This window comes from Diadema antillarum, unplaced genomic scaffold (genome assembly GCF_040938485.1).
Source record: "Diadema antillarum isolate AM-2024a unplaced genomic scaffold, OU_Dant_1.0 scf00000065, whole genome shotgun sequence".
Taxonomy (NCBI): Eukaryota; Metazoa; Echinodermata; class Echinoidea; order Diadematoida; family Diadematidae; genus Diadema; species Diadema antillarum.
In genome coordinates, this window is record NW_027270954.1 from 1,696,075 (window position 1) to 1,718,400 (window position 22,326).

General features: G+C 38.9%; 1 protein-coding gene across 1 annotated transcript in view; it reads left to right on the forward strand.

The window, feature by feature from the left end:
• LOC139716468 (ubiquitin carboxyl-terminal hydrolase 40-like) overlaps positions 1-21,542 on the forward strand; it is a 41,061-nt gene extending 19,519 nt beyond the window's left edge. The window contains exons 18-29 of the mRNA XM_071628014.1: positions 2,367-2,508; positions 2,677-2,794; positions 3,324-3,490; positions 6,948-7,049; positions 8,292-8,472; positions 13,466-13,724; positions 15,542-15,604; positions 16,040-16,256; positions 17,804-17,837; positions 17,886-17,974; positions 18,988-19,088; positions 19,765-21,542. Coding sequence (XP_071484115.1) covers positions 2,367-2,508; positions 2,677-2,794; positions 3,324-3,490; positions 6,948-7,049; positions 8,292-8,472; positions 13,466-13,724; positions 15,542-15,604; positions 16,040-16,256; positions 17,804-17,837; positions 17,886-17,974; positions 18,988-19,088; positions 19,765-19,870 — 1,579 coding nt within the window. The 3' untranslated portion in view covers positions 19,871-21,542. The remainder of the gene's footprint in view (positions 1-2,366; positions 2,509-2,676; positions 2,795-3,323; positions 3,491-6,947; positions 7,050-8,291; positions 8,473-13,465; positions 13,725-15,541; positions 15,605-16,039; positions 16,257-17,803; positions 17,838-17,885; positions 17,975-18,987; positions 19,089-19,764) is intronic.
• Positions 21,543-22,326: the final 784 nt, after the last annotated feature.

Consider the following 22,326-nt stretch of genomic DNA (forward strand, 5'->3'; position numbering starts at 1 on the left):
AGTCTGAATATTACAGCATTCTTTTATTTTAATTTTTTTTATGCCTCCGCCAATGAAGTGGCCGGAGGCATTATGTTTTCGGGTCGTCCGTCCGTCCGTCCGTCCGTCCGTATGTACGTGCTAACGAGAGTATGCTTGTGTGGCTAGGAGAACAATAGTGCACAATAGATGGCCTTTATTCCGTCAGGCTTGTGTGGCTAAAATTTTTGCTTGTGTGTCTATTTTAACAAAAGGGAGAACAAAGGGGTAGACACACAAGTATATCACCGTAAGGTCGTCCGTCCGTCCGTACGTACGTACATCCGTCCCGTTTTGTTTTTGTCGATATCTCAAGAATCGTGTGGTGGTTTTACATCAAACTTAGTATGAGGGTATATCCTGGGGGGATAATACTTTGTTTGGATTTTAGGGTCACGGGGTCAAAGGTCAAAGGTCACAGGTTATTTTGTGACAAAAAAGGTTGAAAATTCATGTTTTTCTCCATATCTCGCAAACGGTTCAAGGTATCTTCATGGAACTTAGTATATATGCTTGTTCCAATCGGCAGTGATTATCTAGGGAAGTTGGGGGTCATGGTTCAAAGGTCAGGGGGTCAAAGGTCAAGGTCAACTCCTCAAAATATCACTACTTTCCTTATATTTATGCAATGCCTGAAGGTTTGTTTGTTTGTTTTTTTACTTGATGTATACATGTATTACCCAATATATATTTTGTGGGAAGTTTCTTGCCAAAAGGTCAAAGGTCAAGTGAAAGTACTGAATTGCACTTTTTCCTCCATATCTCAAAAGTAACTCAAGGTATCATCATGAAACTTACATATTTATGCATGTTCAACCTAACAGTGATTCTCTTTGGAACTGTGAGGTCAAAGGTCAAAGGCCAGGTTTAGATAATGCTATTTTCCCATTTGATGCTGAAATTATACTTTTTCTCATTACCTTGAAAATTACTCAATGCATAAACTTATAAAAGGGTCAAAAGTCAAGTAAAAATCATCAGTTCCCCAAATACATGCACTCTGACATTTTAATCATTCATCCAATTGAACCTTGTTCTAGGAAAGTGAACATTCAGCACATTTGTGTCAAACCTGTCATTTTAATATTTTGCCAATTGTGTGAAACTGTCATCACACATTGTCAAGACACTGTACTACAGACCTATTAGGAGAACCATGCATTATGGCGGAGGCATATCAGTCGCCGTAGCGATATATCTAGTTTTTTCTGAATGGGTCGTGAAAACACTGTGGATGCTGAGGACAGGCTTAATTTGCTGCAGCATGCTTTTCTCATAGTCACCTGCCCGAGTATACTTGGAACTTGTTTTGAATGGGCTAAGATGATACACCTATGAGTGCCTAGGGTAGCTGTTATCAGACAAGATTGAGAAGTGATGATCTGACTAGTTCTTAAAAATGCTCCCAACCTGATGTTAAATGCATTCTCCCTCTGAGACATTGACAAGGTGAATTTTGTGTCAATCCATCAGAATCATTCAAAGGCCTTGAAGAGACCACAGCACTGTGGCAGAAAAAGATAGAGAGGTAGAAAGTTGCAGAGAAACAGTACTGAAATACATAATGATAAGCATGTTTTTGTGTTTGCACCTTCAGTTCAAGCTGTGAAACCCAATATTAAGGGTCATTCTCAGATAGTTTTATATACAGATAATCTCGTGGCCTGGTAAGGTGAGCATACTATGCTTTGTTGTTTAGCAAACCCTGTCACTGCTACAGTAGGCATAATCATCCTGCAATCCAACTACTACTAAATAGGGATTACATCATCCTAAAATCTCAGTTGTCTTTTACAATCAGTGGTCACTGTTTTGAACCGTAGTACTATTACACATGAGTGATGTCCAAAATTGTCATATAAAGAAGTTGTTAGGAAATACCGTCTTTATAAAGTGTGCCTAGCAAAGGAACGGTATACTTGTAGTTGAGATGGGCATTTAGGTTTTAATTTTGTGGGAAAAATTAGAAACCATTCATATGAAAGTTTGTAGAGCATACAATTTTAACAGGAATTAAAAGTTTATTTGATGAAAATCAGATTTAAGGGCAACTACCTGAGTTATCCAAAAACAAAGAATTCCTTAGTGCGACCCACCTTTTATTAGGACTGCTTTGCATTACTTTGCTTTTGGATATCTCAGCCTTTTCAAAAACTGATTTTCATTTCAATGTATAAATCCTCTTAGAACTGTGTGCTCTTTAACATTTCATAAACTTGGTTTGTGATTATTTCACAAAAAGTTAAAACCAGAATCCCTATCTCCAACAAAAACTATATCATAGGGATAATATCTGATATGAAGTATGAATTAAGATCCTCACATTTTTCTGTATTCTATGACAATAGGAAGTTGGGAGAGGAGTCTCTGGCATGCCAGGAGGCAGACAAGCAGGCAGGCAGCCTTCGTTTGACCGCCGAAAACAGATGTGTAGATCCCAACAATGAGGGCGACTGGCCGACCACTGTCATCGACTTCAGCAAAGCAAAGGTGAGGTCTCAAGGAGCCAGAATTGATGCAGAGCTGCCACAAAGAGTTTAGAGATCAAAGAATGCGCGTGTTGTTTTGTGTGCGGTATATTTACCAAGCTCCGTCTTAAACCCAAATCTCACGTAAACTGTCAATTTTTGTCACAGTTTTGTCAACATGCTTTTGCAGACGATTGCTGAGCTGAAACAGGCCATCATCATCAAGTTCCATCTCTATGGCAACCACAGGCCCAAAGATGGGTGCCGACTCCGCATCAGTGACAATGCTCTTGGCCTCCTGCCTCCTTGTAAGTTTAGATGAAAATAATATAATTTGTCATGAAGAATACTGCAACCCCTATTAGTGCAGAGTCAAAAGTAATGGATCACTCCGTAATTATAATTAGTATATAGTTTTTGTCATTTAATTGTACATTGTACACTTTGTACAGTGTACAAATACAGTAGTAGAAAGTTTATTTAATACTTACAATGTTGGTGAAATCACACAATGAACACTGCCACGTCACTTTGCTCTTTTAATCTGCTGCTTTCTCAATCCAGTTCATCTGTTTTGTACATTGTTCATAAGCACAGTGCTAACTTACTACTTTTGTTTGATAACCTTTCTGAGCGTGTGTAAGAGGCTTGCACACATGTATTTTGAGAATGGGAACAAGAGTATCTCTTGTTTGTGTGTTGCTATGTTTTTCTCAATATCGTAATTTTTGAAATAATTACTAAGAAACTTTGATTCTGTTTTACAGATATCAAACCATTTGTTACTTGGTATACAAATGTTTGCATCATGCTGCACTCTGTGATTTCCTTTTACAGTACATGAAAACCAAAGCTTGGAAGATGCTGGTATCAAGCGAGGTAACATCATCGTCATAGAAACAGGCCTGCCCCCGGAATCCAATGAACTGACTCTAAAATTCAATGTGCTTGGGGACCCACAGTCTTGGGACGTCATGCTGGATAAGAATACAACTGGAAATGAGGTACAGTGGGACTACAATATGCTAAGTTTTCATTTGTCAGGCTGACAAACTTTGATAATGTCTCATTCATTACGATATCGTAAACACGTTGCTGAAAAGTATGATCATTATGGGAAAAAAGAAATCCCTGTAGCTGCCAATATGTATTCAGACCCTTTCATTTGACAGGACAGTATCTATAACCCTTCTATTCTCAGGTCAGTGTAGTCCCTGTCATTTTGCAGGACAATTTGTATAACCCGTCTCTTCTCAGCTCATTTTGCAGGACAATTTCTATAACCCTTTTATTCTCAGCACAGTGTAGACCACTTCATTTGGTAGGACAATTTCTATAACCCTATAATTCCTAGCTCAGTGTAGACCATTTCATTTGGCAGGACGGTTTGTATAACCCTTTTATTCTCTACTCAGTGCAGACCCTTTCATTTGGCAGGAAAGTTTCTATAACCCTTTTATTCCCAGCTCAGTGCAGATTCTTTCATTTGGCATGACAGTTTCTATAACCCTTTTATTCTCAGCTTGGTTTAGTCCCTTCCATTTTGCAGGACAATTTGTATAACCCTATTATTCCCGAGTTAGTGCAGATTCTTTCATTTGGCAGGACAGTTTGTATAACCCTTTTATTCTCGACTCAGTGCAGACACTTTCATTTTGCAGGACAGTTTCTATAACCCTTTCATTCTCAGCTGAGTGTTGTCCCTCTTACTGTGCAGGACAGTTTCTATAACCCTTTTATTCTCAGCTCAGTGCAGAACCTTTCATTTGCCAAGACAGTTTCTATAACCCTTTTATTCTCAGCTTAGTGCAGACCCTTTCATTTGGCAGGACAATTTCTATAACCCTTTAATGCACAGCCTACTGCAGATCCTTTTATTTGGCAGGACAATTTCTATAATCCTTTTATTCTTGACTCAATGCAGAACCTTTCATTTGCCAAGACAGTTTCTATAACCCTTTTATTCTCAGCTTAGTGCAGACCCGTTCATTTGGCAGGACAATTTCTATAGCCCTTTTATTCCCAGGCTTGTGCAGACCCTTTCATTTGGCAGTACAGTTTCTATAACCCTTTTATTCCCAGCTCGGTGAAGTCCTTTCATTTGGCAAGACAGTTTCTATAACCCTTTTATTCCCAGCTTAGTGTAGTCCTTTCATTTGGCAGGACAATTTCTATAACCCTTTAATGCACAGCCTACTGCAGACCCTTTTATTTGGCAGGACAATTTTCTATAATCGTTTTATTCTTGACTCAGTGCAGACCCTTTCATTTTGCTGGAAAGTTTCTATAACGCTTTTATTCCCAGCTCAGTGCAGACCCTTTTATTTGGCAGGACAATTTCTATATCCCTTTTATTCCCAGCCTAGTGCAGACCCTTTAATTTTTTAGGACATTTTATATAACCCTTTTATTCCCAGCTCAGTGTTGTCCCTTTCATTTGGCAGGACAGGTTCTATAAACCTTTTATGCCCAGCCTAGTGCAGACCCTTTCATTTGGTAGGACAGTTTGTATAACCCAATCATTCTCAGCTAAGTGTTGTCCCTTTCACTATGCAAGACAGTTTCTGTAAACCTTTTATTCTCAGCTCAGTGCAGACCCTTTCATTTGGTAGTACAGTTTCTATAACCCTTTTATTCCCAGCTCAGTGAAGTCCTTTCGTATGCAGGACAATTTATAAAATCCTTTCATTCCCAGCTCAGTGTGGAACCTTTCCTTTGGCAAGACAGTTTCCATAAATCTTTTATTCTCTGCTCAGTGCAGACCTATTCATTTGGCAGGACAGTTTCTGTAACCCTTTTATTCCCAGCTCAGTGAAGTCCTTTCATATGCAGGACAATTTATAAAATCCTTTCATTCCCAGCTCAGTGTGGTACCTTTCCTTTGGCAAGACAGTTTCCATAAATCTTTTATTCTCTGCTCAGTGCAGACCTATTCATTTGGCAGGACAGTTTCTATAACCCTTTTATTCCCAGCCTAGTGTAGACCTTTTTATTTGGCAGGACATTTTCTATAACCCTTTTACTCCCAGCTCACAGTATTTCCTTTCATTGGGCAGGACAGTTTCTATAACCCTTTTATTATAAGCTCAGTGCAGACCCTTTCATATGGCAGGACAGTTTCTATAACCCTTTTATTCCCAGCTCGGTGAAGTCCTTTCATTTGGTAGGACAGTTTCTACAACCCTTTTATTCTCAGCTTAATTCATACCTTTCATACCTAGCATACAGGAAGTGTATAAGTGGGTTTAGAAATCAGCGTGTGGTCAGTTGGTCGAGCGGTCGGCTGGTCCGTTGCAAATCTTGCATCTCAAACTCCTTCTTCAGTTTTGTCACACAAACCGTTGCCATGGTAACCACAATTTTACCAAAACCTTGCAGATCAAATAACTTTTCCATCATTCAAGCAATTAAAGTCAAATTTAGTATGTATCATGATCTTCAAGTGTAGTTTTGCAAGACACCAATGTGTTAGTTTAAGGAAAATGTGTTGCCATGGTAACCACTGGTTTTTGTATTGAAATAAACCATTCAAGCTATGAGGGTCAAATTTAATGTGTGTATGATGGCCTTTAAGTATAGTTATGCAAAATGTCCCTTGTGTTTGTATCTGACAATGCATTGCCATGGTAACCACACTTTTTACCCAAACCTTGTGGAACTCAGTGTCAACTCTGTAATTGTTCAGTAAACTAAAATTATTCTGTTTCCAATTTGAGAAGTGCACATACTTGGTATTAACGTCATTGTCCTCATGACATCACATACTATAAAGCAACGCTAGGGGCGGGGGTATTAATCACCTTCAGTTATAATAACATTGTAGTTGTACCAGCCAAGGCATTACTATGGTAACAGTATATTTTCTTGAAAATTTTGTGGAGTGGAGTCACCGTTATCGTGGAGTGACAAAATTGTGAACTTCCACAATTTTTAAGCAATTGAACTCGTGTTTGGTGCAATGGTGGTTTTGCTGTCAAAATCATTTTGTTTTTAGGTTATTTCGAAGCCAATATACAGCTGTATTACAGAAAACCTGTTTTATGGCAGTCATTTTGAAAAAAAAAAAAAAAAAATCAAAGATGGCGGCCGTATTGGTATTGGGGCAAATGGAAACATTGTTTTCCTAATTTCTTAGACAATAAGCTTTCCAAAAATGTATAATTTTGATACTCTCCATATAAGTCTAGTGAAATTACATAAGGTACCTTGGTAACTAATATACCCATGGGCAATTATCCCAGACCCCTCCCCTTTCCCTAATCCTAATCCTTAATCCTGACCCCAAAACTCACCCTAAACCCTAGTCCTGATGTAGCCGAGGGATGGGGGGGGGGGGGGGGGGGGGGGGGGGGGGGAGGGGTTGTAAACTTTTGTAGGTTACTATTGTGTGCAGTAGTTAATTATGCACTTTCGTGAATATGCAACCACTCTGTAACGCTCCTCTTTCTTCCCGTCTGGCAGTGCCTTCAGAGAATGCTGCATATTGCTGGTATCGAAGACTCTGCATTTCACCTGAGGAAGACCAACTGGTGTGGGGAGGCTACTGGTGTCATATCTGACATGGTATGTCAACACGAGTTATAAGAAATGGAACAGAATTTATGTGACAGCGCATCAAAACCAACAAAAATTATCTTGACCTTGATTTCCGTAAGGACTCAAAGTAGGTGTAAGGTTCACCTAAACCTGTCTAAATTGTCTGAAAGAGCAATTCCTTCTACTAAAAATTCTTAAGTTTGGGGGTCATAAAACAAATTATGAAAAGTCAAATTGCCTTTTTGTGCTGTTTTTCTCTAGAATACTTTTTTTTTGCTTGAATAGTGTGATTAGTTTTATCTGTGAAGTCCCTTTTCATTTCTTAACCCTAACTAGGCCGGGCTATTTAGGTAGATGATTGAGCCAGGGGGGCCTCCCAGGACCCCCCTCCAGATCTCGGTCATCGACCGCACGATCGCGATGAAAATTGGCACACACATTGCCTATGATATAATCTGAAGTACCATGAAGTTAATTTTTTCAAAAATGTATCATTTACGCTATTAAAATTATGCTAATTTATGCATATGTAATAATGCATGAAATCAGACAATTTGGTATAAATCACTAAATAAAGCTCCAAACAGGCACATTTTTGTGTAAATATTCTTTTTAGTGTCCTTAGCAAATGTAAGAGAAAAAAAATTCTTGAGTATTTAATTATTTTTTGAATTTCTTATGTATTCCTTTGTTTTTTCGACTTTATGTTTTTCATTGTTTTTGGGATGAAATTTGCCTGGGACGTTGTTCCGAACAAGAAAATATGTGATTAATTGATTTTAATCAGTAAAACCCAAAATAATCATGCTTTTATGAAATTTGCTTGTAAACACTGTTTGCATTGAAATTGTACACAAATTCACATTTTTGAGCAATTTTTGGTCTGACATGCACGTACATATTTATGCGCAACTTTGGAACTGCACACCCGGGCATCGTAAATTTGGTGTCAAAAGATGCTGGAGACTCAAAAGAAAAAGCTTCATGAAATGTTGCGGCCATAGCTTTTCGCGATAGCGAAACATCGCGCGAAACATCAAGAAGGGGGGGGGGGGGGAAGGGGGCGCGGAGGCCCCCCCCCCCCGCTTAGTTACGGGGAAGAAAAAACTCTTTATGCACTCTTCACCTTAAACTTTTAGTACTTTTTCAGAGGGTGATGCTATTGCATTGATAGTTGGTAAAGTTATTGATAGAATGTACTTAATTAGTGTTTAAAATTGGCTGATCTTTAGTTCATACATGTACAATGACCCCTCATTCCCTTCTCAGGACCAAACCCTGTCTGAGCTCAATCTTCAAGATGGAGATCACGTCATGCTAGAAGCGGGGCGCCTCCCTCCCAAGGGGTTCCTCCTCCTCTCCGTCTGGCTCCACCCACCTCCGGAGAAGAGCGAGGCGGCCACTTCTCAAATGGGCGGGGCCATGTCATGGATCACTGAGCAGTTCACAAGTGAGTCCTTCGCATCCACAAAATCTCAGTTATTAGTCAGTAGTCTGTCCAGAATCAGGAACATGATGCAGAGACCTTCAACAGAACAACGACTCTGGTTATGACAAGAGAGTGACACACTGTAGCTCTACCAGCTCTAACCTTGCCCTTCACTTCATTCGTCTATAGGGCAGTGGTGACGATGGCCTTCTTTTTAGGTTCGAGAAGTAGACTGATCTCGTTCCGTTAGAAATAGAGTAACAAAATTCACTGTAATAACCAAATCTCTGAATTTTCCAACAGAGTCAGAGTATTGTAGGCCTATTATAGTCTTATTATCAAATGACACAGGCCTAGGCCTGACATGCTTCAACCACTTGACAGTCTGGTAAGACTGACAGCTCCACCTAATAGTAGGCACGTCACTCGCGCGCACCCAAAAATCAGCCGTTTCAAAATGATCGTGCGTGTTCGGCCATTTTCATGTGAAGTGAGTGATGATACTGGGGTGAGAAATCATGATTGTTTTGTCAAATTTGTGAATGATGAGAAATAAAAACATACATATTTAAGAAAAAAATATCTGTTTCTTGCGTGTCTGTGTTGATGTGTGTCCGTTTTTGATGACAAATACGAAAAAAAGAGGCTTAAAGCGCGGCTTACCGACACGGTCAGGGAAGCTCGAACGGCGATATCTCGGTGGCAACCTCCGCGCCACGCAATTTCGTAACCTGTTTGTGTGTGCTTTCTGCATCGTTTCCGGGTGCCACACGTAATATATCTGGAAATGAGGTTGCCAATCACCAAGCTGTATACCTTGGCATCGGGTACCGAGTCCCGAAATTTTCCAAGATAGCGACTCGCGCCGGCAAGCGACGGGAAGGCAAGAAGATGTACTTTTTTACCCGAATTTGCTCGAATATCTAAATTTCGATATCAGATTATTAATTTTGAAGTATTTTCCTTTCATTTGATATATGATTCATTTTTCAATTATTTTCATGGCATTTGGGACAGCTTATTGTTTTCTGCCTTCCACTCTTTTTTGCAGAACTGCCTACGCTACGCTACGGCCGCGAACCACGAGTCAGGGTTTGACCTTGTGCAGCGCTATGCCTATCTTTTACACATGTTAGCTCGGCCGTAATCTGGCAGAACTCCCTAAGTCGATTTTGGTCGATTTTCAGGTTTTGAGTGTTTTGTGTGTTTTTTCTCATGCTCTTTCAAGTGGGCCAAAAAATAAGTTGTGAATCGGTACAGAAAGTTATTTTTAGAAAGTGATTTTGGCAAAATTCCTGAGGAGAGAGGGCGATTAATCTGGCAGAACTGCGTAAGTCGAGATTCGAAATGAATTTTCCGATGTTAATCAGGCAGAACTGCGTAAGTCGACTTACGACAACGCTTGGACCAAGGTGTTCCTGCATCCCGCACGGACATGGTATATCTTAACACGCGCGTGCGTGACCTTGGTAGTGACGAACGCGCTGCGCGTTCAGGCTAGCAGTGCCTGCGCCTAGCTAGCTAGCTAGACACGTCGTACGGCTACGTGTATTGTACACGACGACAGTCACGCTAAAGCAATAACCCTCGTTACTCTTAGGGGAAATTGCCACTTTCTTTCCCTTCATAGACTGGCAGGCTTCAAAACAGGTCAATATGCGGTATGCCTTACTATTAAGTTTTGCTACAATCTAGTGTTTTTTAAGCCTAGAGCATTTCTAGATCTAACAAACGTTATAGTTTGCATCTTGTCTGACATCACGCTCCAGTCAACTTTAGGCCTACTTAGTACTGCTGCAGCACTTGTCCATTGTTAGTGTACGTGAAATCAATGTACTGTGCGGTAGCGTAGGTCACGCGAACAACAATATCTGTAATCCATTGACCATAGCTCCTCATTTTATTTTTCATTGTAATAAGCGGTTAGTGGGCTTGGATCTATGGGATTGATCTCGAGAAGTTTAATGAATATCTAGGATACCGTCCATAACGATGGCATTTTCGATCCAATCCTACAGACGTCAGAAATTGACCAATACTAACACTTAAATTACAGTTTACTTTTTAATACCGGTACCGTACCGGTACTCCCAGTAGAGTTGTGCAGTAGGGGCCTACTACTAGTAGCATGTTAGACTACTGGGGCCTACCGTTACTTAACTTAGGCTGAATCGCCGGTTATTCTGTCTTTACTCAGTTTTCTATTTTTCTAGATTTGATTTGGCCAGACATTCTTGAAGTCTGTAATATGAAGAATCTAGAATCTACAGGTTAAACGCTAAATTATAAACATTTAGCCCTAGAAATAGACCTGAAACTTAAATTTAGATCTGTGTTCTATACATTACTACTAGTACTACTACTAGACATTATATGTTATAGACTTTATACACTTACCGTTAGTCATTATAGATAGGCAGGTTAGGCTTTACGTTGTTCTTAGATCTACTGTAACATTAGTACCTTCTAGGCCTAGATCCCCAATAAACAGTCTAGCTGTAACGCTAGATTTAGCCCCTACCTGGATATAGAGTCTAGCGTTAGATCTATAGTCTAGACTAGAAAATCTAGAAACTAATTTTCATTGATCTACTAGTCTGTTATAATGACGCCCCAAAATAGACGTCTGGATGTTACATAGACCTAGACAATCGAGTAGACGGAGTTCGAGAGTTCTCGTACGTTTTTAATAGGCCTGCGTAGATAGTAACGGTTAGAACACTACTACCCTAACGTTTAATAGTACTGTAGCGACAATAAGGCCTACAGTAGGAGTCGACATAAACGAGAACTAGGGTCTATTTTTTTATTTTCTAATAAAGCTGTAAATAAACTTTTAGTCAGGCCTAGCTCCTAGTATTTTTTAGTTTAAATAGAGTTTAGGCCTTCAGCCAAAAGGGTCTAGGCTTACTCTTACTTTGGGCATAGAGTAGGAATACTAGGATAATGATGAGATCAGTAGGCCTATCGTATGCAGATTCCTACGCACCGCTCTACTACTCTCTAGACGTCTAGTGTATCGTTAGGCCTGAATAGACTACGGTCTAGACGGTCTACAGTGTAGTTCTTGTAGTCTTGATGAACAATATAGCTTAACATCTAGAATCTAGTCTAATATTATTCTTAATCCAAATGCAATGCTTCACGAGATCGACAATAACCCAAGCAGCAGCCAGGCTTTTGATGTAGCAGTACTTCTTGTGCCGCTAAATAATACTGAAACATGAACACAGACTGACAACATTTGGGGAAAGCAAGTTATTTTCCTCATACAAATGAATGGATAAAATGAAATTAAATGTGAATCAATAATGATGACTTTATACAATACAAATATTTCAAAAAAAAAATTGTACTCAATCTAAAATATTCATTGTTTTGACACTGCATCCGCTGAATAGTAAGAGGGTGGATGGTAAAATACGATAGATAACCCGCAGAAAATAGACCGAGATACGTAGTTCTGGTTGATAAACCACGTGTTTATCAGCCAGAACTGCGTATCTCTAGGAGATACGCAGTTCTGGCTGATAAGCACGTGGTTGACGACGAAAAGAGATACGTAGTTCTGCCTGATGAAACACGTGCTTATCAGGCAGAACTGCGTATCTCCTAGAGATACGCAGTTCTGCCTGAAAAACCCCCCGCATGGCCAAAAACTTACGCAGTTCTGGCTGATCAACCCGGGCACGTGACCAGAGATACGCAGTTCTGCCAGATTACGATCGCAAAAATTTGGCGACGATTAATCTGGCAGAACTGCGTAAGTTTTTTAAATTGGTAATTTTTGCTACTTAAAAAGGTCAAATTGTCATTTTTTTGCTGGAAATAAATTCTTTAGACCAATTATGACCGAGAAAAGAGGAAAAATGCAACTCATCGTATCTCAGTTTAGAAAGGTGTAACATTGAATCTTTAAACCCGATTTCTGGCGTAATGTGTTAAAGGAGATACGCAGTTCTGCCAGATTACGGCCGAGCTGGACTTAGTTTATTTTTCAACAAATTTGACTGGCCCGTCAGTGATTTCATGACCAAATTGAGGTATTTCCATGCTTTATTACAAGAAAATTACAAAATTCTGAATGCTCATTTTTTCTTTTCTTTGTGGTATGTCCAGCTTTCTAGCAACTTGACGGTGTTTGGGCAATTATGAATTTATGATTTTTTTTAAAATACTGGGTCAAAATGTGCCAAAAATGCAATTTTCCCAAAATGGCTGAATTTAGGGTCTTTTTTCGAGTCTTATTTTTCGCATAACTCGAGAACGAAAAAACGAATTTCAATTTTTTTTTCTGTTTTGTGTTTCTTTTATGCCCCTCCTTCCTCTGCAAACGGTTTTAAGTTAAAATAAAAAAGTTTTAAAAATGGTGTGATATGCCTACTAATAGTTACCACAAACTGTGATCTAACAAATAGGCCTAACTGCTTTGCATGGTACATGACCGGTGCCATGTTTTCAAAAGTGGGGGAGGGTGTGGGGGGGGGGGGGGGTGGGGCGCGGGATGCTTCTTAGTTTCATGAGCTAACAAGCAAAGGGCCTTCAGCACAACTTCTGGTGCCACTAATTCTGGGTTCCTTCAGCTGACAAGCAACAGCAACAACAACAAAATGGTCTTCAGCACAAAAACAAAGGCCTTACTGTACCCAAAGGTTTATTCTATTTTTTCCAGTGCCACTTCTGGGATTAAAAAAAAAAAAGTGGATGGGAGGGCCAAAGTGGTGACACCCTATGTATTCCTATTGACGGGAAGGGTGCAAAATAAAAGTGGGGAGGCCCAAGTCCCCCCCCCCCCCCCCCCCCGCCAGCCCTGCTGTACACTGCCACCCACTTTAGTGTCTGTATGGATAGAGGGTACTGACTGTCAAACCGTACATGAAAGATATCCACTGTCATCAACCTTGAAATGTTGTGTTTAAACTCTTTGTAAATATGGCTTGCAGCGTAATCTAGAAGTGTCAGTGAAATGGGACCAATGCAGAATCGGTATTTTCTGTCTTTCCATGGCAACCAGAAATCCTGTACAGTCTTACCAGCAGTGCAGACGCAAATTCCCAAGATAAACAGGAGCGCCCACTCATCGATGCTCAGAGTGCCTTGCTTGGGCAGATCGAAATATCCCAAGATGCATCTGTCGACGACCTCAAGAACCAGGTCCTCACTCTGCCGACGATGAAGGATGCCTCTGTGCCGACGAACGACTTTCTCCGCCTCCGTCTCTTGGAGGAAGGCAGGATGGGAAGGGTGCTACGAGACAGTAGGCAGAGTTTGAGGTGGGTCCGTGTGCCCTATTTCTTTCTCAATGGGTTTCATTTGAGCTTTAAAGGGATGGTGCAGTATTGTTGGAGATGAGAATGGGGCTTTTAACTTTTTGCGAGATACCAAGAAAACACTTACAGAGCATACTTAGTACAGAGCATACCATATTAGGATGAATTCAAAGTTTATTTGATGAAGATTGGGTTTGGAATGACTGAAACATCCAAAAACAAAGAAAAACAAAGTGATCGTAATAAAAGGTGGGTCCCACACTTTATTAGAATCGCGCTGTTTTGAAAATTTCAGCCATTTCAAGACCATTTTTCATCAAATAAACGTTGAATTCCTCATGGAATTACATGCTCTTTCATATTTTATAAGAGTTTTCTCATATCACCAAAAAAATTTTAAAAACCTGAAATATTGTATATGATCCCTTTAAGTATGGGGCTGTAGGATTGCTCATTCTAGCTTTAACCCATTGAGGATGAGTCTAGAGTATACTCGGGCAAGTGTCTGTGGGAAACGTGTGTTGTGGCAAATTCAAACCATCCTCTACGGGTTAATATGTAGTGTTTGGTGATGCTGCCCCCTATATTCTGACCTCCATGGGCTGCCGAGTCACATTAATTGTGTGTTCTACTGGGCATATTTCTGTGCAGGATTTCGTTAAAAGTTCCTATCAAGGTATACCACTAAAAAAGGTAGCAGCCTGTTGTGGTTCTTGTTTTATGGCAGCACTTGTATTTTCCTGACCCTCGACTCCAGACTATGTAATAATCCCTGTGATGTGCCATCTTTTTGATAAAATGTTGTTCATGTACATAGAATTCAGGTTATCCTGAGGGAGACATTTGCCCTGCTTGGCAATGGAAATTTCTATTTTATGGTAGATACCATAATAAGGTTTGATGTTGTGTCAGACTTGCAAGAAAGCAAATTATCAGGATGCAAGAAAGCAAATTATTATCATCAATGATAGATTCAGATTTTTTTGATATCTTATAATTCTTTATGAAGATTCATTCCAAAACAATCAATGAAAATCAGTAAACTTAATTGAGATTGATGAATAGCTATACTGCTAAGGCCCAGCCCAGATACCTTCTAAAGTATAATGTGACCTGCTCCAACAAAAGGATCCGACAATCGAGAGAGGTCAATTTTCTGAAAATAACATGACACTATTTCCTTGCTCTTCAGCTTTTATTTCATATATAAAACGACTCTTAAAAGTTATCAGTTGCAGAGATATTGCTAATTTAATGAGACCTTGTTAAGTGGTCTAGGAAATCAGCATTTCAAGAAAACTGCCTTCAAAGTTTTCTTTTTGACACAATCGTGATCGAAGGGAGGTAAGACACTTTTCACCACTTGACAGTAGAAGGTTCGCTCATAGAAACCTCTGTGATGTTCATTCAAACTTAGCACCAGTGGTCTACACATGACCAGTCAGTAACCAGGATGCCAAGCACTGACCAATAAGATCACTCCCTCGTTGCTAGGGGCAGAGTCTATCTGCGGCACTAAATCCAAATCTTCATACACGTTACTGTTCCGTTGAAAGTCAAAAAATCATAGCCCAGAAAAGCTCTAATATCTTGCCTTTCCTTTGATAATTTATAACATAGCTTCAAAATTTTGGCAGATGATACACAAAACATTTGACTACAACATTATACCAACAACAGAAAATTCAAATTTTCTCGGCTCAGCCGTCTGCGACTTTTGGATCCTTTTGTTATGGCTTGTCACATATGAAGACTATAGCAAAGCAAAGTTTGTTCATACATGTAATTCTTTCACACCATCTGATGTTCTCTTTGTGTAGGGTTGCCAAAGTGATGTCATCGGAGATAGCGGTGCAGATTCTTGCCGAGGAAGAACAATTAAGGTGTGTTGTATATTGTAACATGTCTCATGCACTATGTCATGCAAGACCTTGGCACAAATTTATCACTGGTGATATACATGTTTAGGTCGGGCACAAGTTTCTTTCAGAATGTGTTTAAGTTTCATGCACAGTTCTTGGACAATCAGTGCTGGCATAGGCCAAGGCACAAAGTTGTGGTGATATACATGCAATTGTGGGTAGGGCACAAGTTTCTTTCAGAATGTATGTAAATTTCATGCACAGTTCTCGGACAATCATTGCTGGCATAGGCCAAGGCACAAATTCATGGTGATATTACATACAATTTTAGGTCACAAATTTCTTTCAGAATATATTCAAATTTCATGCAGAGTTCTCTGACGATCAGTGCTAGTGCTAATCTAAAAGCTTCTTTTGTTTTAATTTTTCTGGCCGGTTCTCCATATCTATATGAAGGCCAGCTCAACTCGTCCTGACGGTCAAGCAACGGATTTCGCAGGACCGCCAGTATATGCCCCCTGAGGAGCTCATTTGGGATGCTGAGAAGTCTGCTGCCCCCAGCGGTCTGCGACAGGCCATTGCTGATCACATGCTCTTGCCAGTGGAGAGGATTGTCGTGGCCAAACATCTCCACAAAAAGTATGAATGGCTTCTCATTCCAGAAGACCGGCAGGTAACAGACAATTATTGCAGTCGCTCATGTTTAGTGTATTTTTTTTTCTTTCAAAGTGTTGGTTTCATTGCTCAAAGACCCACAATTCAACAAATCTATACATGGAGCTGTTGATTTAATATTTACTGCATGATATGAAACTATGATAATCGTTTGGATAACCCCATTATGTGTCTTGACTTGCAGTTAGATAGAACTTTTATGAAGGATCATACAGGTGAACTTGGATGCAGTATTGCAGGAAGAAAGCACAAGAGTGTGTGGCTTGATTGCCAAGGTGCAAAGATGTATTAAGAGATGTGAATGAGTTAATTAATGAGTATGTAGTCCCACCCATTGAAGTTTATGTGTAAGTGTTTATTTTTTTAATTTTCTTACTTGGGGGGAAATCAGGAGCATTTGATGACAATTCAGTCCCTGAAATTTCTGGAGTGTGTACATGTACATATGTTTTTAGAATATATAAGCTGTGTACAGTGTAATCAACATCAGTGTTGGTTGTACAACAGGTTTGTTTGCACAATGCCTACTCGTCCTCTCATGGTGACTGATTCTGCTGCAATACTACGGTGGCAATAAGCTCAGAGACAATATGTGACCCACCACAACAAAAGCATCCTAAAACAATTGTATTAAAGTAGGGCACAAGTTTCTTTCAGAATGTATTCATTAGATTTCATGCACAGTTCTTGGACAATCAGTGCTGGCATAGGCCAAGGCACAAACAATTTATGGTGATATTACATACACCCTGTACAATTGTAGGTAAGGCACAAATTTCTTTCAGAATATGTGACCTGCTTCAACAAAAGGATCCTAAAGTCACTGACGGCTGAGCTGAGAAAATCAAGTTTGAAGTCAGATCATCAAAATTGGTCAGAACGATAGGATTTCTGTTTTTGGCATAACTTTATATTCTAATGTATCGTCTATCATCTGCCGAAATTTCAAAGCTTAATGATCAAAGGAAAGGCAAGAAATTAGCGGTTTTTCTGGGACATGATTTTATGACTTTCAGCGGAACAGAAATGTGTCCGAAAATTTTGATTTAGCACCGCAGCTAGACTCTGCTCCTGGCGACGAGGGAGTGATCTTATTGGTCAGTTTGTGGCATCCTGGTTACTGATTGGTCGTGCATAGACCTGTGGCACTGAGCTTGAATGAACATTGCAGAGTTTGCTAGGAGCATACCTTCTATTGTCAAGAGTTAGAAACTGTCTTGCCTCCCTTTGATCATAATAGTGTCAGAAGAAAAACTTTTAATGTGGTTTTCTCGAAATGCTGATTTCCTAAAACACTTGACATGCTCTAATAAAATCATCGATATCTCTGCAACCGAGTGCTTTTATGAGTCGTGTTATAAATAAACTTAAAGTGGAAGAGTAAGGAAATAACGTCATGTTTTTTTCAGAAAATTGTCCTCCCCTAATTTTCAGATCTTTTTGTTGTAGCAGGTCACATATCCTCTGAATTATCTGTAGGCTTGTGTGAGGTACACTGTACATGGTTGAGCTTCCTTATACTGCTTGTGTGGTTTCCCCTTCAAGGTGACACAGGCAGGTCGCGGCAGGGGAAGAGGAGGTGGAGGAGGAGGAGGAGGTGGAGGAGGAGGAACGGGTAGAGGAAGAGGCAAGAAAGGTGGCGGCCAAAATGCCAAGCCCATCAATCTAAAGCAAGCCCCATACAATGTGAGGGACGGGGACGTGTTTGGGGTGCTGGTGAGTCATCTGTCGTCTTATTATACAAAATATTGGTCAGTTGAGGCTTTTGCAAGTATAGCTGTTACATGTGGAAAGCAAGTCTGTTTGACAAATCAGTATTTTTGCAACAATTGAGAGGGTAAAGCTGTACAAGGTTACCATGCACTTTTACAGCTGAACAAATTGCTAGTAACATCTATTCTACAATTCTTGCAATGGCAAATGGTGTTCATTTTTCAAATACTAAATGAAAGGGATGGTATAGTATTAGTTGAGGTGAGAATCCAGGTTTTAACTTTTGCGAGATACTTAGAAACCATGTTATGAAAATGTTAAAGAGCATATAATTGTATACGAATTCAAACTCGGTTTTCGAAGTGGCTGAGATATCCAAAAACAAAGTAAAACAAAATAATCCAAGTAAAAGGTGGGTCTACCCTTTTATTAAGGGTGCTTTGTTTTTGGATATCTCAGCCATAACAAAACCAATTTCATCAAATAAAGTTTGAATTCCTTTTGGAATTATATTCCTTTTTATATTACATAGCAGGTTTCTCATTATCTCAAGAAAACATCATAAAAAAACATGTTGGAAACCTGAAACCCCATCTCAACCAAAACTGTATTATCCCTTTAAGGTCTTGAGCCCTTACATTACTGATAGGTCTCATGATGTGATGCAACAGATTATATGTTCTTAGTTTCATGAAAGGTCGTTTCTGACTGGAGGTACTTTACTGCCAGACGGGGAGCTTTATGCGAATAATATTTAGTTTATTGTGATTTGATTGCTAAATGCATGTGTTCAAGTTAAAATGTGATGGTATTTGGGTGTGTTGATGAGGCCTTGAATTATAAAGGGTTGTAGCAATTCTATATAATGGCCCATCAAATTTGATTCATGCCGGAAACATAGCTCAAAATACGTACATGCAGATGTGCATGCCTCTGACAATGAACTTTAATTGATTGTATAATGTTTCATGACAAATGTCATAAAGGGTTTTTATTCACCTCTGTATGGCATGAAGGACTTGGAACATGATCCACTGAGAAAGGACAATTTCACCACACAAGAAGACGATGAGGGCAAACAAATGATGGAGCAGCTGGAAGAGGAGAAAAGAACGAGGTATAAAAGTATTAAAACACAAACTCATTATTCAACCACAGCCTCTGTCTTATCTGGAAGTAGATGAAAAGAAAAATACTGTTTTCATAGAACGATATCTTCAAGGCGCATATTAGAAAACAAAAAGAGGAAGAAAAGATGAGATATCACTAATCAGTGTGAGAACACATCCTTAGTGAAATATTTGTACAGAGTAGAAAGCTTTTGGAAAGTTCATTGTACTTTATGAAAGTGACACAAATGTAGATCAAGGATGAAGCCATGGATACCAAAAACCTTGTAATTGCCATCAAAACTGAAAAGAGGAAACAAAAAGAGGAAGAAAAGATGAGATATCAGTGTGAGAACACATCCTTAGTGAAATATTTGTACAGAGTAGAAAGCTTGTGGAAAGTTCATTGTACTTTATGAAAGTGACTCAAATGTAGATCAAGGATGAAGCCATGGCTACCAAAGACCTTGTAATTGCCATCAAAACTGCCTGAAAGCTCTTGTTAGAAAAGGCTGTCAAAGATATCTATATATTTATATCAAAAGATATAAAAATATAGTAAAAATATATAAAAGGTATGGTACAGCTATACAAATATTCATACTTTGGATTGCATGTTTATTGGTTTCAGTATTTATTATTACCATCATCAACCATTTTTTTTTTGTTTTTACTTTTGTTCAGGAGAAGGGATAGGAGAAATGCAGTATCAATGGGTGAGGCTAACTCCAAGGAGCGTCGCAAGAGGCAAGAGGTGGGCCTGTCGATACGAGTTGGCAACTTTAGGTGACGAAATCCCATCTTCTGATGAACATGCAAACAGCAATGCAGCCTCACTGTAGTGATATGCCTCAGAGAATCAGATTTCTACATTAACCCAGCTCTGGATGCCCTGTACTGGTATACCGACAGCATAGGGTTGTACCGTCTTGTCTAATGTAGAGCAAGATACCATATGAACATAAAGAAGAAATGATTTGTTCGTCGGAAAGCCTTTACATTGATCATGCAACCTTGGAAAATTTTAGTCCTTCCCTTAAAAAACAAAAATTTTCTTGTATGCACGAACATGATAGATACAAGCTGTATTTATAATAATACAGCATGTATATGTAACTGCACACATTTGCTTTCTTTCTTTAAATTAACATTCATTTAGTTGTATCTCATCTCATTAGTAGAACAATTTCCACGCATTCATTTTCTTACTGACTAACATGTACAGATATGCTGGTAGACATTAAAGGGTACTCCAAGTTTGGGAGTTATGTGTGAGCTACAATCAGAGGCAATAGAGAGTTACTCATAGTTGAAAGAAACTGAATGTGCCAAATTTTGTGAGATTTGGAAAAAAAAAACCGAACATTACACAGTTGATTCAGTTATACAGGTATTGCATGCAGATATCAAATTTTAGGGAGAGTTACCAGGTTGTTAGGTGAAATGTCAGACTTTACCCAGCAAGTCAAGCAAGTAAATTGTGGTTAGTGTGGAGGAACTGCAAATTGATTGTGAGTCATTGAAAGTGGGTTATGAATAAAGACAGACCACCTTTTTTTTTTAAAATCCTAATGAATGTATTTAGACTGGAAAATGATCATTAAGATCAACAAATGGTATACATCAGTTGAAATAGGTTATGCTGCAATCAGTTTAATAAGGTTACTATATTATTCTTTTGAATTGAAATGTTGGCATACATGCAAGGTGAATGTGTCTCCAGGCAGAAGGTTATCTGATATGAAAGTAGTGTAATTCGAGAAGCAAGTGAATGGAGAATTTAGCAAAATGCAAATAACCTCATTCATGTTGCAGTCATAAAATCACATGAGTGCAGTGAAATGGGTTGTTTTTTCACCGTGATGCTTGTGCAAAGTGGCTCATCACGATTTTACTTCAAATTTCAGTAATGGGTGACATTTTCCCGTATAATTCTGCCAGTGCATCATGTGCATATATGCTGTTCAAGAAATATTATATTCTTCATGATGTTATTCTTGGTGTTTTGTTTGCCGAGCATTGCACTTTGATCTTTCGATTTCCCCTGCTATTGACACAAATGTCTTCAATATGAACTGTCCATAAACATAGACTACATAACCATGTTTGAATCTAATTGTATCACACTTGCCGTCATGTTAGAATTGTTGCATTTCTACACAGATTTTTTGTAAGGACTAATATTCAAATTCAATTTAGAGGGATGTACTAGTAACCAAATACTGATGTTATGTGCATGAGCACAGACAAAATGAAGCCCTGTTTATTCTATTTGCAAAAACCTGACTTAAGCGATGCCAATGACATCGTATGCTTGTCTTCAGAGGATTAGAGAAAAGGGTGAAAAAAGTAACTTGAACTCTTGAGAATAGTCCGGCACACTAAAGGAAGTAACCATCATCACATGCCAACTTTTGTGAATGTTGATGTTGTATATAAAATAGAGACACTTATTAATAGAAAGACACAGGAACTTGCAAAGTGACATTTGTTTTTTTTTCCCTAATATTTATTTGTCTGTTCTTCAAAATGAACATTGCCTTGAGGTATATGTTTCTGGCACATGAATAGAGTAAAACTATGTAGACTCCCTCCCTACCAAATTCAGTTAAAGAAATGCTTAGGAGATCTGTACATGTATATAGATTATGCTAGTACAGTCTTAGTGGGAATGCAAAAACAGCTCTTACCAACTGGGGTGTGGAAGTCCGCAATGCATTCATGTACACTGTATGTCATGCTTTAGTAACTGTCAATGCGAATGTTTGATGAAAGCTGGGAAGCCTCTTCATCATAAACCCATTGAAAACTAGTCCTGAGTATTCTCAGGCTGGGATAAATGGGAAATGCATGATACGTGCCTAGGAAAATCAGTCTGTCTTAACGGGTCAATGCAATAACCTGTATAAACCTTTCTTTCCAAACAAAGTCATATGTAATAGACATGATAAAAACAGGTCACTGCATTATGTTATTTAAAGTAAGATGTCATTAATTATTAAGTTGGAAACTTTATTTGCATTACAACCATTTAATACAATGAACACACATTTCACTCTCTTTCTGAATTCTTAAGATCAAACATTTAAGAAATTGAATACTCTTATAGAGTGGAATGAAAAAAAAAAGTATACAGGTAATGCATTAAAAAATGTATGTATGATGAAAAATATTTCAAACTTTCTTGGACTTTATCTATCTTAAAGAAAGTTTGTTTAGGCACACATATTAATTTCTATATTCTCT